We start from the raw sequence: 12728 nt of genomic DNA, 5'->3' as shown, positions 1-12728 counted from the left end.
AATAGGGTGAGGATAACACATTCTGCAAATGAATTTCTATTTCATTTCCCGAAAAGAAGAACGAAAGACTTACAGCTTAGAGGAAAAGAGAAAAATTGTCTCCCAAACTAATTTCCAACCTCCTAAGCCTCAGGCCAATAAGAGATTTTTAATTTTTATGATAATTTATATACTTTAAGATGTTTTATAAATTATATAAGTAATCCATATATTTATATATTTAGGAAAAAGCAAAAGCACGAGGCACCCATAATTCTAATTTCATAACCACTGTTAATGTTTTGGTATACTGACTTCCAGAGTTATACCCAATACATATGGGAGTGTGTATATAAATATGTAAATACATAAAAACTTTTTTAAAAGCCTGAAATGGGATTTTTATAAGTTGTTTTTTTCCTTACAAATATGAACAATCTTTTTTTTTTTTTTTTGAGACAGAGCCTTGCTCTGTTGTCCAGGCTACAGTGTTGTAGCATCAGCCTAGCTCCCAGCAATCTCAAATTCTGGCTCAAGCGATCCTCCTGCCTCAGCCTCCCAAGTAGCTGGGACTACAGGCATGCACTACTACGTCTGGCTAATTTTTTCTATTTTAGTAGAGATAGGGTCTCGCTCTTGATCAGGCTGATCTCAAACTCCTTAGTTCAAGCAATCCTCCAGCCTCGGCCTCTCAGAGTGCTAGGATTACAGGCGTGAACCACCGTGCCCAGCCAACAATGTTTAATTATAAAATTAGGGAGATTTTTATCAAAGATACCTTTTTCAAAGGAATTCTAGAAAGCAATCAAACAGTTCAAATTTTGAGATTTGTTCCCAAGTACTTCATCGTGGTTAGCAATTTTACTCTAGAAGCACATGGACTTGGTGTCAAATTCTAGGTCTGTCACTTGGCTGTCCCATCTTGCACAAACACTTTAATCACCCCTAACCTTCAGTTTCCCCATCTGAAAAATGGGCATATTGATTATATTGGATATCTGCTTTTAGTTTTGGTGTTTCTTACTGGTATCCATTTCCAGGACTTTTTGGTAAAACCACCTTTATTTTCTTTTGGGGAAACCACTCTTATTTGGTTCTCAGCCCATGAGGTTTGGAGAGGCTGAATCATCCACCCTCACCCCACAAGGCACGCGTCCCAGGTGTAGCCATCGGTGATGGGATACGCATGCGATCCAAGTTGGGCCAATGCAGGCAGCCCGGGGACTTTTGCCGGATGAAATTTTTCCCTTACGAGCTATTAAAGGAGGAGGAGGAAAGCCCAGACCTGTTGGGAATCATTACATGGAGAAAATCCACCTGAGAGTGCGGCCCGCACAGAAGGAAGCAGAGCTAAAAGGAGGCAGGATGGCTAGCAATCCTGCATACACCAGTGACTACAGCTTTACCTGCCTTGCACTTTCCAGTTTCATGAGTCAGTAAATCCTCTTTTATGATTAAGTGATAAAAACTGATGAGCTGGCATTCTATCACTTGCAATTGAAAGAGTTCTTACCTATCGAATAACAGCACCTACCTCTTAGGTTGTTACGAAGATTAAATGAAATAATGCAGGGAAGTGCTTAATAAAGTACCTGGCATATTTGAAGTTATCATTAAATATTAGTTGTTATCATCATCATTATTATTAAACATTAACTTGAAATTCAGCAGAAGCCTTTATTTTTCTCTAAATATGCTATATCCCCAAAGCAGGCTAGGCAGGGTGGCAAAAAACACATATTATATTAAGTACCAATACTCTACCTTACTGCAAACCAGATTTGAAGTGCTTGTACACTTTTTTAAAATGCTCAGACTTTAATACCAATTTCCATTAACCCATTCTCCTCGGGGGATAAAATCTGAGAAGTGGATGCTAAGGCTAGTTACTATGGGGCCAGTGGTCAGATAACTGGGGTCCTTGTAATTTTCACAAAACTGGGAGGAGGAAAATGGAAAGCAAAGTCTCAAGCCCAGCTAGGCCCCTAAGTAGCAGTGTTCCCAGACAAAAATCCTTCTGAATGCCCAGAGAATTCACAACTCACTCCATGCTTTTCTAAGCTGGGAAACAACAGTTCTCTGCCCTTGAGTAGGCATCAAAGCTAAAACTGGCCAGCACAGTGGCTCACACCTGTAATTCTAGCACTTTGGGAGGCTGAGGTGGGAGGATCTCTTTAGGCCATGAGCTCGAGACCAGCCTCAGCAACACAGTGAGACCCCAACTCCACAAAAAATAAAAATTAGCTGGGCATGGTGGCGAGCACCTGTAGTCCCAGCTCCTGGGAGGCTGAGGCAGGAGAATTGCTTGAACCTAGAAGTTTGAGGTTGCAATGAGTTATGATGACACCACTGCACTCCAGCTTGGGTGACATAGTGAGACCCTGTCTCTAAAGAAAAAAAAAAAAAAGAAGAAGCTATAGATGTCTAGGTTCAGCTAGTTAGCTGAGTCTAGTTGTGGTTCAGTTCCTAACTAACAAGGCAATGAAGGACAATAATAGTACTCAGAATAGTGAATCATTTGGTGAGTGACTCCCGTGACCTAGCCCTGTGCTAGGTGCTTCATGTACATTATTATTTTATCTTTCTGGACTCAGGTTTCTCACTATGAAAGGGAGTCATATGGTGGATTCTGTGTTTTATATTGTCTTTTACTTATATGTAAAGCTTGGATTCTAAATTGCACCATATGAATTTCTATAAGATTATAATCTTTCATGTTGCTAAAAGAGAGGGAAGGTCATGGAAAAGTGACCTTTAACTATAGCAAAGTCACGCTTTGCTGGCACACAATCAGAGATTCCAAATAAAGGCATCAAATTAAGAAACTTCTTTTTCCAGGAGTGTTCAGAATTTCATAATCTGAAATAAATCAAATGCTCGGGAATATTTAGGAGGAATGTAAAATAAATTCCATCTTCAGTGGAAGTCTTATCTTTTATTATTTGTAAAATTGTGGTAAAATACAATACACCATAAAATTTTGTCTCTTATTTTCTTACAGTGAATTATACATAAAGAGAAATATTTCCAAGGAAAACAAATCTGTTCTCAAATTTTCTTCCAAAGACTCACCTGTGAGTTTGTATAAGGAAAAGTGTCAATATGGCCACTATTTACTGAATTTAGTATAGGTGCTAAAAGAAGGTGCTACATAACCAAATTAGTCAAGACTCTTTGGTGGAAAGCGACAGGAATGCAAGTCAAATTGGATTATGAACAAAAGGGGAACTTATTACATCATGGACTCTAGAAAAGGCTGGAACAACACAGCCAGCGAAAGGCAGAAGCTGGTCCTGGGAACAGAGCTAGGAGCTGGCCCTGTCCCACGCCACTCGCTCTGCCTTGCTTCTCATCTCTCCACATCATCTTGGTCTCCACGAACTTTCAATGCAGACCACCTTTCTCCACATCGTAGAAACAGGGTTGCAATCCCTGAGTTTCACATCTTACAGCTTCAGTCACTAGAAACAATCTGCCCTTTTGCTGTTCCCTTAGGTCTCTGATCCCAATTTTTAAAAATCCCTAAGAAAGGCTCTAATTTGGCCCAGGAACCTACCCCTGATAAATCACCTGCAGTCTCTGACAAGGTCAAGTGCATACAATAGCTGCTCCAGAGCACGGTGGATGCTCATGTCCTGTGTGCCCTCTGCAACTATTCCCCATTCTCTCCTCGATAGCCCCAAGATTCTGATTTAAAGGGACAATCTGGTTCAGCTAAGATGATTTGGGATGTATATAACAGAAACCTCAACTCCAAGGCATGTAACAGAAGGGCCCAAGACACGGTAGACCTCAGGATTCATCGAGTCTGGGGCTCAGTGGTGTCCTCAAGGAATCATATTCTCTTTCTTTCTCCACTCTATTGCCCAAAGGGATGGGTTCCTCCTAAAGCCGGTTCCCTCACGATCATGGTAGCAGCTGGGGCTATTTATTTCCTTAGTTATATCTGGGATATGGAGTATTTTGCCCAATAATGTAAAATAAGTCCTTCCCTTCTGGCCGATTGGTCCAGGTTGGGTCATGTGACACCTGTGGACCAGGAACTTTGCCAGAGAAATGAATGTATTGATGGCTTGTCCTGGATACCCAAAGCTGACACTATGAAAGGGATAGATCACCATGGTGGGCTCAGACCATCCCTCGGAGCTGTAGTCCACTCAACAACTGCACAGTCAGGGAGGGAGAGAAGTCAGGAACCAATTACAATGTCTACCACACCAAACTCCCCCAAGTCTTTGGGGTGGGAGGCTTGGCCTTATCCCTAACTCAAGGTGGACCTTGTTTAGTTTAAGTTAATCAGCTGATCTGATCCCAGCCCTCTACTCCTTCTTAGTCGCTCCTCCAAATTACAGGCATTTAAACCAACCAAAGCCAGTGTGATGGGAGAAAACTTCTGCCAGGCTTCTGGAAAATAAAAACATTCCCTCTCCCAAACAGGCAAGGAAAGGAAGCTAGAATGATCCATGTGGCAATGGATTAGAGCTGGAGACATCAGCATGAACCTAGGTTTAGCTCAATATAGACAGGGATGGTTATATATGGAACATGTATAGTTATATGCGTATATACAGGTTAGTATAATGTATGTATGTTTTGCTCTGTCAGCTGTGAGGGCCTAAAAGATATGACACTCCTGTAGCAACAGACATGCCTAGTGCCCAGGCATTGTTGAGTCTGGGCATTTGTAGTGCCCAGATCTTGGTTTCTAATGACATTCTCCAATAAAAGGAAGCAGGGCTCCTTGAAGAAACAGCTGATTCTAGGACTGGGGCAGGAAATATACAAGATGAGCCTGGCACATCTTACAGTGCCAGAGAGCAAGGAAGGGCTCAAAAACAAACAAAAAACAAAAACCCAAAACAAGGATGAAGACAAAAACCAAAAACACACTGATGAGAATATGTCAAAGGAGCACAGAACCCAACTGAAAGAGCTCCTCGTGGCCAAAACGAAAATACTTTCAGCAACACAACATAATAAAGTCATATTGGATCATAACCCAAAGTATAGAACAAATATCCGTGAGTCCATATGAATATAAATAAATTATTGAATAAATTAATAAATGGGGAGAAGAAACAAATCTCCCATGCAGAAGAATTTCAAATAATTTATGTAAATACTCCACCATCAAGGAGGGGGAGCATGATTTAGGGGTGGGCTGTGCATAGTGACTTCCTTCCGCAGCGCACAGTATGGAAGGGTTTTGGAAAAAAGAGTGACTTTACAGTGGAGAAACCTGACAAACACTGCCTCAGGCAAGTGACCAAGGCCAAGATTAGCAGTCCTAAACCATGTCGATAGTACATATACTTGATATGATGTGACGGCAATGGCAATTTACCTGTGGTTTTCCTCCCAATAATCCATAACCTCAGTATTATCGTGAGTAAAACATCAGACACGTTCCAACAGAGAGACAAGGCATCCTACAAAATAACTGACTAGTACTCTTCAAAACTGCCAAGATCCTTAAATATATACAATAGAAAACAAAAACAAAAAACAGAAAAAGAAAAGAAAATTCAAGGTCACCAGAAAAAGGAAAAATTTGAGAAACTGCCACAGTTAAGAGGAGCCTAAAAAAGGCCATGACAACAAAATGTAATGTGGTGTCATGAATGAGATCCTAGAACAGAAAAAGGACATTAGGCAAAGCCAAAGAAATCTAAATAAATTAAACATTAATAATAATGTATCAATATTAGTTCATTGATTGTAACAAATGTGTCTGTTACACTTCTGGAAGATTTTAGTAATAGAGGAACCTAGGTGCTGGGTATATGGAAATTCTCTATACATTCTAGATTTTTCTGTAAGTGGAAAACTGTTCTACAAAATAAAATCCATTAAAAAGAAAAAAAAAATTTTCTCTCTTTTGATGGTGTTACCCTTAAAGATCCTCACTATTCTTCTAAAGGGTGTGGGACTGTTTTGGATATTATCAAGTAACAGGAAGGTAGTAACATAAGTAAAGCCCTAGCATAGTGCTGACACAGGCAGGGTGCTGCATTCGTTCATTAGTTCATCCAACAAATATTTTCTTGAGTACCTTCTATGACATCATCTCTGTTCTGGGAGCCAGGGATACAGTGATTAATAAGACATGAAGTGCACATGAAGGGAGAGAAGCAAACAAAATACAATATTCATATAATGATGGGTGCTATAAAAACCAAACACTAAACAGGGTAAGGGATACGAGAGTGCTGGGAAGGGCCTGTGTTCTCGAGCAGCTAGGAAGGCCCCTCTGAGGAGAAAACATTCAAGCACAGACCTGAAAGATGCGAGGGAGCTGGCCATATAAGGATGTGAGCAAAGAACATTCCAGCACGGGGAACAAGTGCAAAGTGCCGAGGCGGGAACAGGCTCGGCATATTTGAAGGCCAGCGTGGCTGAAGCAGAGTAAGTGAATGGAGAGTGGTCGGAGACAAGGTCAGAGAACGATGTGGGACTGAGATCAGGCAAGGGCTCAAAAGCCACACCAAGAAGCTGAATTTTATTCTTAGTGGGATGGCAAGTCAGTCACTGGAGGCTTTAACCAGCAAAGTGACCCCATCTGGTCTACCTAGTTAAGATTGTTCCAGCCGCTATACGGAAAATGGACTGTAGAGGGCGCTAGAGTGGAGCCACACAAACCAGAGAGCAGGCTACTGCAGGGATCCCCCAGCAAATGATGGAGGTCAGACACTCAGTAGTAACCACGGTGGGACTGGGGACATATTTTGAGACAAAACCAACAGGTCTTACTGATTGGGTATGCGTGGAGGGTAACAGAGGGGACTCATGGACCAATCAACAAAAATGAATTGTGAATAGAATCAACGCTCATAGCTACATACTATCACAGATGGTACCCAAGATCTAGAGATCTTTACTGTGCTCTGGGGCCATCAGTTAATATATAGGACAGCCATACGCTTTGCATTTTGCTATGTAACACCATCCCTTTTTGGCGAGAGCTTTATGCAGCCTTGGACATTCTGAGAAGATTTATCTCGGAGACCAAAGGGAACTGCAGGAAGTGGTATCTCTTGATGAGCAAGTACATGTGCTTCCTCTCATTGGGGCAGCTGGGGAGGCTGCCAAGTGTAACATGTTTCTGTATTGTCTCTCCTCCTCCCACAATTCTGGGAGGGCAGCAACCTCATTCACCACTGTACAGTGAGTGCCCAGCAGAGTAAATGCGCAATAACATTTGCTAAATGACTGTGGAACAAAATGGCAGAGGAACACCACAGGCTCAGAGGTAGCCTAAGTCTCCCTAAGAAACCATATTTTTAGGAGAAAACAGAAATATCCAGGCCAATACAGAAGAAAAAGAATAAAGTTCAGGAGAGGGTTGAGGTTGAGTAATCAGTCAGAGCTTCTAGGATGGAGCCAATAAATGAGAAACAGTGATTTTGCAAGAGACAGCACAAAGGGCCATGTAATAGTCATTGTTGGGATTTTGCTGTTAAACTTGATGATCTCATCACAGGACCATCAAGTGTCAAAGCTGAAAGATCTCAGAAAACTTTTGGATTGATTTGCTCATTTTACTTTAGACTACAACCCAATTTGCTGGACTCCAGATGCCAAATTCCTTTTTATATTGCACTGATTAGCAGTTACATTAAACTTCCTTTTCCACATGTAGGCTCTAAGAAGTTTTCAGAAGCAAGCTAGAGAGATCGTCTTCTAAAGTCTAAAATCCATTCCCAGGTAAAATTCTCATTTTGTAATTCAGTTCCATGAAAAAAAAAAATCTCTCTTGATAAATGTTTCCTCTTTATTCAGTAAAAATGAGGTAGCCCATCAGGGTTCCCTTTTTGACATGGCTGCCAGGAAGCTTAGAGCTAAATTTAACACTTAATCCTATTAACAAAAGTACTGTTTGTTTTTGACAAACCATACTTCTTTCTCCCTCCTCTTTATGACTTTTCTTTTTTTAATAACTCTTTCAATGGCCTTATTGTATATGTGTCTTTTACTATACATCGTCTCAAATTCTTCCTGGATGTCAGCCAGGTGTAAATCACCAATAAACCAAAATAGAAGGAAGATTTCATTTCTCTTGTGCACTGAGACTGCCACTTCCAGTATGGTGTCCGTTTTCAGATTGCACCCTTGACCCAAAAACTCAGACCTTACCTCCTGGCTTTATATTTATAGAGAAGGAGGCCACCACAGGGCAGATTGCATACAAATGACCAGTTATAAAATTGTAGGGTCTGCCTGCTAACTAGGCAAGTCCTTGGAAACTTCTCAGAAATGAAAACAAGATGTGGAAGGAGAGTGCTATGTTTCCTGCGTTGACGTGGCAGAACTTCGCTTACAGCGGTACCCTGGGGGAGGCGAGGCAGCCCAGGCCGTGGATGGTAAGCAGGTGGCGGACTATGTCACATCCAACTCCAAGTTTTCAGCTAACTTCAACCACAAGTCTTACCCTCCCCAGGCCAGAGAAATGAGATCACGAAGTCTTCATCTCTTCTGGATTCTAGCCACGTAAAGAGATTAAAGCACTCGTTTTCTGAAAACACGAGGCTGTCTCTTCCCTCCCTAAATGAAATTCCTCCTAAACCACAAAAATTTAACTCAAACAGAACTAGGAAAGCAATAAAGGAGTCTATGCAGAGATCTTTCCTCCTGCTCCCATACTACTTCAGAATCTTCTGTTGCCATTTCTGTCGAGGTAGCAAAAGAAATAATAAATAAGTCCCAGAAAATGTCAACTGTTTATGCATTTGAGCCTGAGACTTCCTGTGGCTTTTGTTTTTTACTCCTTCCCAAGTTTCAAAATTTTGTTCTTTATTCCTATGGTGTTTGGCCATGATTTCCATGATAATCTAAGAGATATGTTCAAAAGAAAAATGGCTTCAAGGGTACTGTTGCTCCTGGAAATAGTCCTTCCCTAAAACATCCATTTGGATTCCGTTCATGATCTCCTCCTAGTCAGAGCCAATTTGTTCAGATAGAGACAAAAGATGCTGCTCTGATGTTCCCAACACCTTGAAGAATGAGACAGTTCCAAAAATCTATGATGTTTCTTTAGAAAAATCTCAGTAAAATTGAAAATCACAGGCAAGACTATTGTATGACATCAGTATAGCAAGTAAGTGCTCAACCTGAGCCCACAGTGCCTGGATCTTTATGCTTCTCTACAATGTTACCTATGAACCTGGGACAAATTGCTAATCCTTATGCAATACTTTCCTCATCTGTAAAATGGGGATAGCATTAGTGCTTATTTCACCGAGCAGGTTCTCAAACTTTGGTGTGCATCATAAATAACGGCGGGGCTTTTTAAAACAGATTACTGCCAGGCACAGTGGCTCATGCCTGTCATCCTAGCACTTTGGGAGGCTGGGGTGGGAGGATCCCTTGAGGCCAGTTTGAGAGCAGCCTGAGCAACATAGCAAGACCCCTTCATCTCTATAAAAAAAAAAAAAAACACAAAAATGAGCCAGGTGTGGTGATTCGTGCCTGTAGTTCCAGCTACTTGGGAGGCTGAGGCAGGAGTATTGCTTGAGCCCAGGAGTTTGAGGCTGCAGTGAGCTATCATGACACCACTGCACTCTAGCCCGGGCAATAGAGGGAGACTCTATCTCAGAAAATAAATAAATGAATAAAAATAAAACAGATTACTGACCCTACCCCCATGGTCTCTGATTCTGTAGGCCTGGGTTGGGGCCTGAGAATCTGCATTTCTAACAAGTTCCCAGATGATGCTGGTGCTCCTGCTCTGGAGTCCACACTTTGAGAACCACTATCAAAGGGTTACAGTATGGATCACATAGTCGCACATGTAAGGGTTAACAGCGGCTGTTTATGTGATGCCCTTAGCACCGTCCCTGTCAATAGATTAGCTTTGTTAAGTGGAGTCAGTTCTTGTTATTATCTTACCAGTGTCCCAGCAAATTCAGAAATCATAGTAGACTTGCAGTTAAACCCTAATTTAATCTATTATTAGAAAACTCTGTGTAGAGGAGGTGAAATCTTATTAAATTCCCAACAGAAATATCCTTATTTTATTTTATTATTATTATGTTTTTAGAGACAGAGTCTCACTCTGCTGCCCAGGCTGGAGTGCAGTGGTGCAATCATAGCTCACTGTAACCTGGAACTCCTGGGCTCAAGCGAATGTCCTTATTTTAAAGACTATACACTGAGCCAGGGTTGTACTGTAATTCCATAGATGATTCGGCTTTTCCCCTAAAACTTGTCAGCACCCATCTGTACATTTATTATAAGGCAGAAGAGAAACAAAAGCTGACACAGCTACTTTTTGAGGTTTCGTGTCTTTTCTCGTAGTTACAGCAAAAGCTCCAAACAGATTTAGTCATTATGGTCAAAAGGAATTCTTCAACTCGGTTTCAAGTAATTAAGGAGCCCAGCAAACGTGGACGTTGCAATGGCAGTTACAAACAACAGCTTTGAAAGGGCAAAGGAAACAGATCCGCTACAAGACAAGCAGATTGTTAAAAAGCTCTCCACAACAAAGGAAACGAACGCAAATCCCCAACCTGCGGGCGTTCCAGCAACCCTAAGGCCAAAGATAAAACGCTCTGAAGAAAAGCCGTGGCGTGTTAAGCTTTGTGTAGGGAAAGAGAATATCAAACATAAGGTCGAAGGTTAAGATGTTTTCCTTGTAGGACCCTTTGACCATACTTGAGCCTGAAGCAGAATGAGGAACAGGAAACCCCCACTCTGTCTCTCCCGTGCCACGCATCACTCCTTCCAAGGAGAAAACTTCTTTTTAACAAACTTAGGTCAAGTGCCTCTTGTTCTAAGCACAGGGGTACTCGAGGTTCAATGAGAGGCAGCCAGTCCCTGGCAAACATCTAACTTTTCCAACTAAATCTGATCTAAGTTTTCGTTCAAAATTCTCCAGTGAAACATGAGACTTAGATAAAGCATTCTTGCACCGGGATAGCTTTTGAAAAATTAAACAAAGGGCGCATGTTTGCAAGAATGCAAAAATACGCCTTGCCTTGACAGTTAAAAATACAAACCTCTTTCCCTGACACTTCTTCAGAAACGTACGTGATAATCGGCACTGAGCTGTTAGGACTCCACAACGTGGGTCTTCATGTCTAGCAGGGTAAGAAATAGCTGGGGGCACCCCGTGGGTGAAACTTGGAGTCCGTCCCTCCAGCCCGGAGCCTCCCCTGGACTTGGCACGGGTGAAGGGAGGGAGACACGGGTCCCCAGATGGGATTCTTGGGTTGCCACGACTCACCTCGCCAACTTCTCCGGTCTCGCCGCGCCCCGGCGGCCCGCTCGGGGGCGCAGACGCGGGGGCCGGCGCCTCCGAGCGCCCGGGCTGGCCCCGGGGAGGGCGCCTGGACCCGATCGGCGACCGGGGACCGGCGCGGGGTGGCGCTGCGGGGCGGACGCGGGGCGCGCGGGCGGCGCGGGGGGCTCAGCGCGGCCGGCGCGCAGGGACAGCAGCGCGAGCAGCAGCGCGGCCAGCGCGAGCAGGAGCAGCGCCGCCGCCTTGCTGCGGAGCTTCATGGTGCGGCGCGGCGGCGGCGGCCCCCGGGCGGCGCGGCCCCTCTGCGCATCGCGGCGCGGCCGGCGGCGGCGGCGGCAAGAGCAGCGCGCGGCGGTCGCCTCCTCCGCCCGCCCGCCGGGGACTGGGGTCGTGGCGGCCGGCGGGCGGCCGGTGGCGGCGGCGGCGGAGGAGGAGGAGTGGGGAGGAGAAGGGAGGAGAGGAGGGAGGGGAGGCGGCGCGAGCGGGGCTTCAGGGGGAGCAGCCCGCGCCTACCGTACTGTGTGGAGTAGCCGCCCGTCCGCCTACCCGCCAGCCGCCGGGCTCTCGGGCTGCTCTGGTAGCGCAGACTCATAAACCACTTCATTCATTCATTCACTGACATTCATTCGTTTACTTCCTCATGCACTCACTCATTCACTCACCCACCCATTCCATCCACTCTTCCATCTCATTCCCCCAAGCCATGATTCCTTCATGCGTTCACTTATTCCATGTGTTCCCTCATCGTTTATTTTATCCATCTATCCACGCGTTCACGCATCCACGCAGGCAGGAACATCTCCGTCCTGTGTGCCCAGTGCAGGGCCCTGCACACTGTGGTGCCCAATAAATAGCTGTTGGATAAAGTCACTCCAGATCCATGAAAAGAAATTGTAGAATAAGTTTCAAAGTCTGAATTTGTGATTGGACACTGTCGCTTACTGGCTTGGTGATCCTGAGTAAGCTGCACAAGTTTCTTACGCCTTAATTTCCTTACATGCAAAATAGGAATGATAATATTGCTCACTACAGAGCGTTTTCAAAGAAACTAGCACAGTACCTAGCTCATAGTAGGTGTCCAATGAAAGTTCTGTGATAGTTACTATTTATGATAAGCTTATCAAATATACATAAATGAAAATTTTATTTTCTTTCATAGATTTGAGATAGAATAATAACTTCACAACCCAATGTAAGAATGGATTCTTCAGAGACTTTTGACAGCCACGATCACCAGATCAAGGTCAGAATTTCCCAACTCTTCTCCCAGGGCATCCGCAGTCACAAATCTGAAACATTAGGACACATCTTCTTCTTATTCTCCATGAACTGACAGCCAGTATTCTATTAACTCTCTTTTTAGCACACCACAGAACAAAGAATGCTAGTTATAATAATGTCCCTGAGTTTCTACAAGATTCCATGTTGCTTTATAAATCACGTAAAATTCAACTATAATCTGAATCATTCTTATACTTGCATTTTATTTTAGTTCTTTGAGAATCCATTGTAT

General features: G+C 43.4%; 1 protein-coding gene across 1 annotated transcript in view; it reads right to left on the bottom strand.

Annotated features, from left to right (window-relative positions):
• The window catches only part of GXYLT2 (glucoside xylosyltransferase 2), a 79771-nt gene extending 68296 nt beyond the window's left edge, over positions 1-11475 (bottom strand). Inside the window, exon 1 of the mRNA XM_069472058.1 lies at positions 11201-11475. Coding sequence (XP_069328159.1) covers positions 11201-11475 — 275 coding nt within the window. The remainder of the gene's footprint in view (positions 1-11200) is intronic.
• Between the last annotated feature and the right edge of the window lie 1253 nt (positions 11476-12728).

The sequence above is a fragment of the Eulemur rufifrons genome, chromosome 7 (assembly GCF_041146395.1).
Source record: "Eulemur rufifrons isolate Redbay chromosome 7, OSU_ERuf_1, whole genome shotgun sequence".
In the NCBI taxonomy this organism is placed as follows: Eukaryota; Metazoa; Chordata; class Mammalia; order Primates; family Lemuridae; genus Eulemur; species Eulemur rufifrons.
Note: the sequence above shows the minus strand (reverse complement) of the source record. Positions and strands in the feature narration are given on the sequence as shown.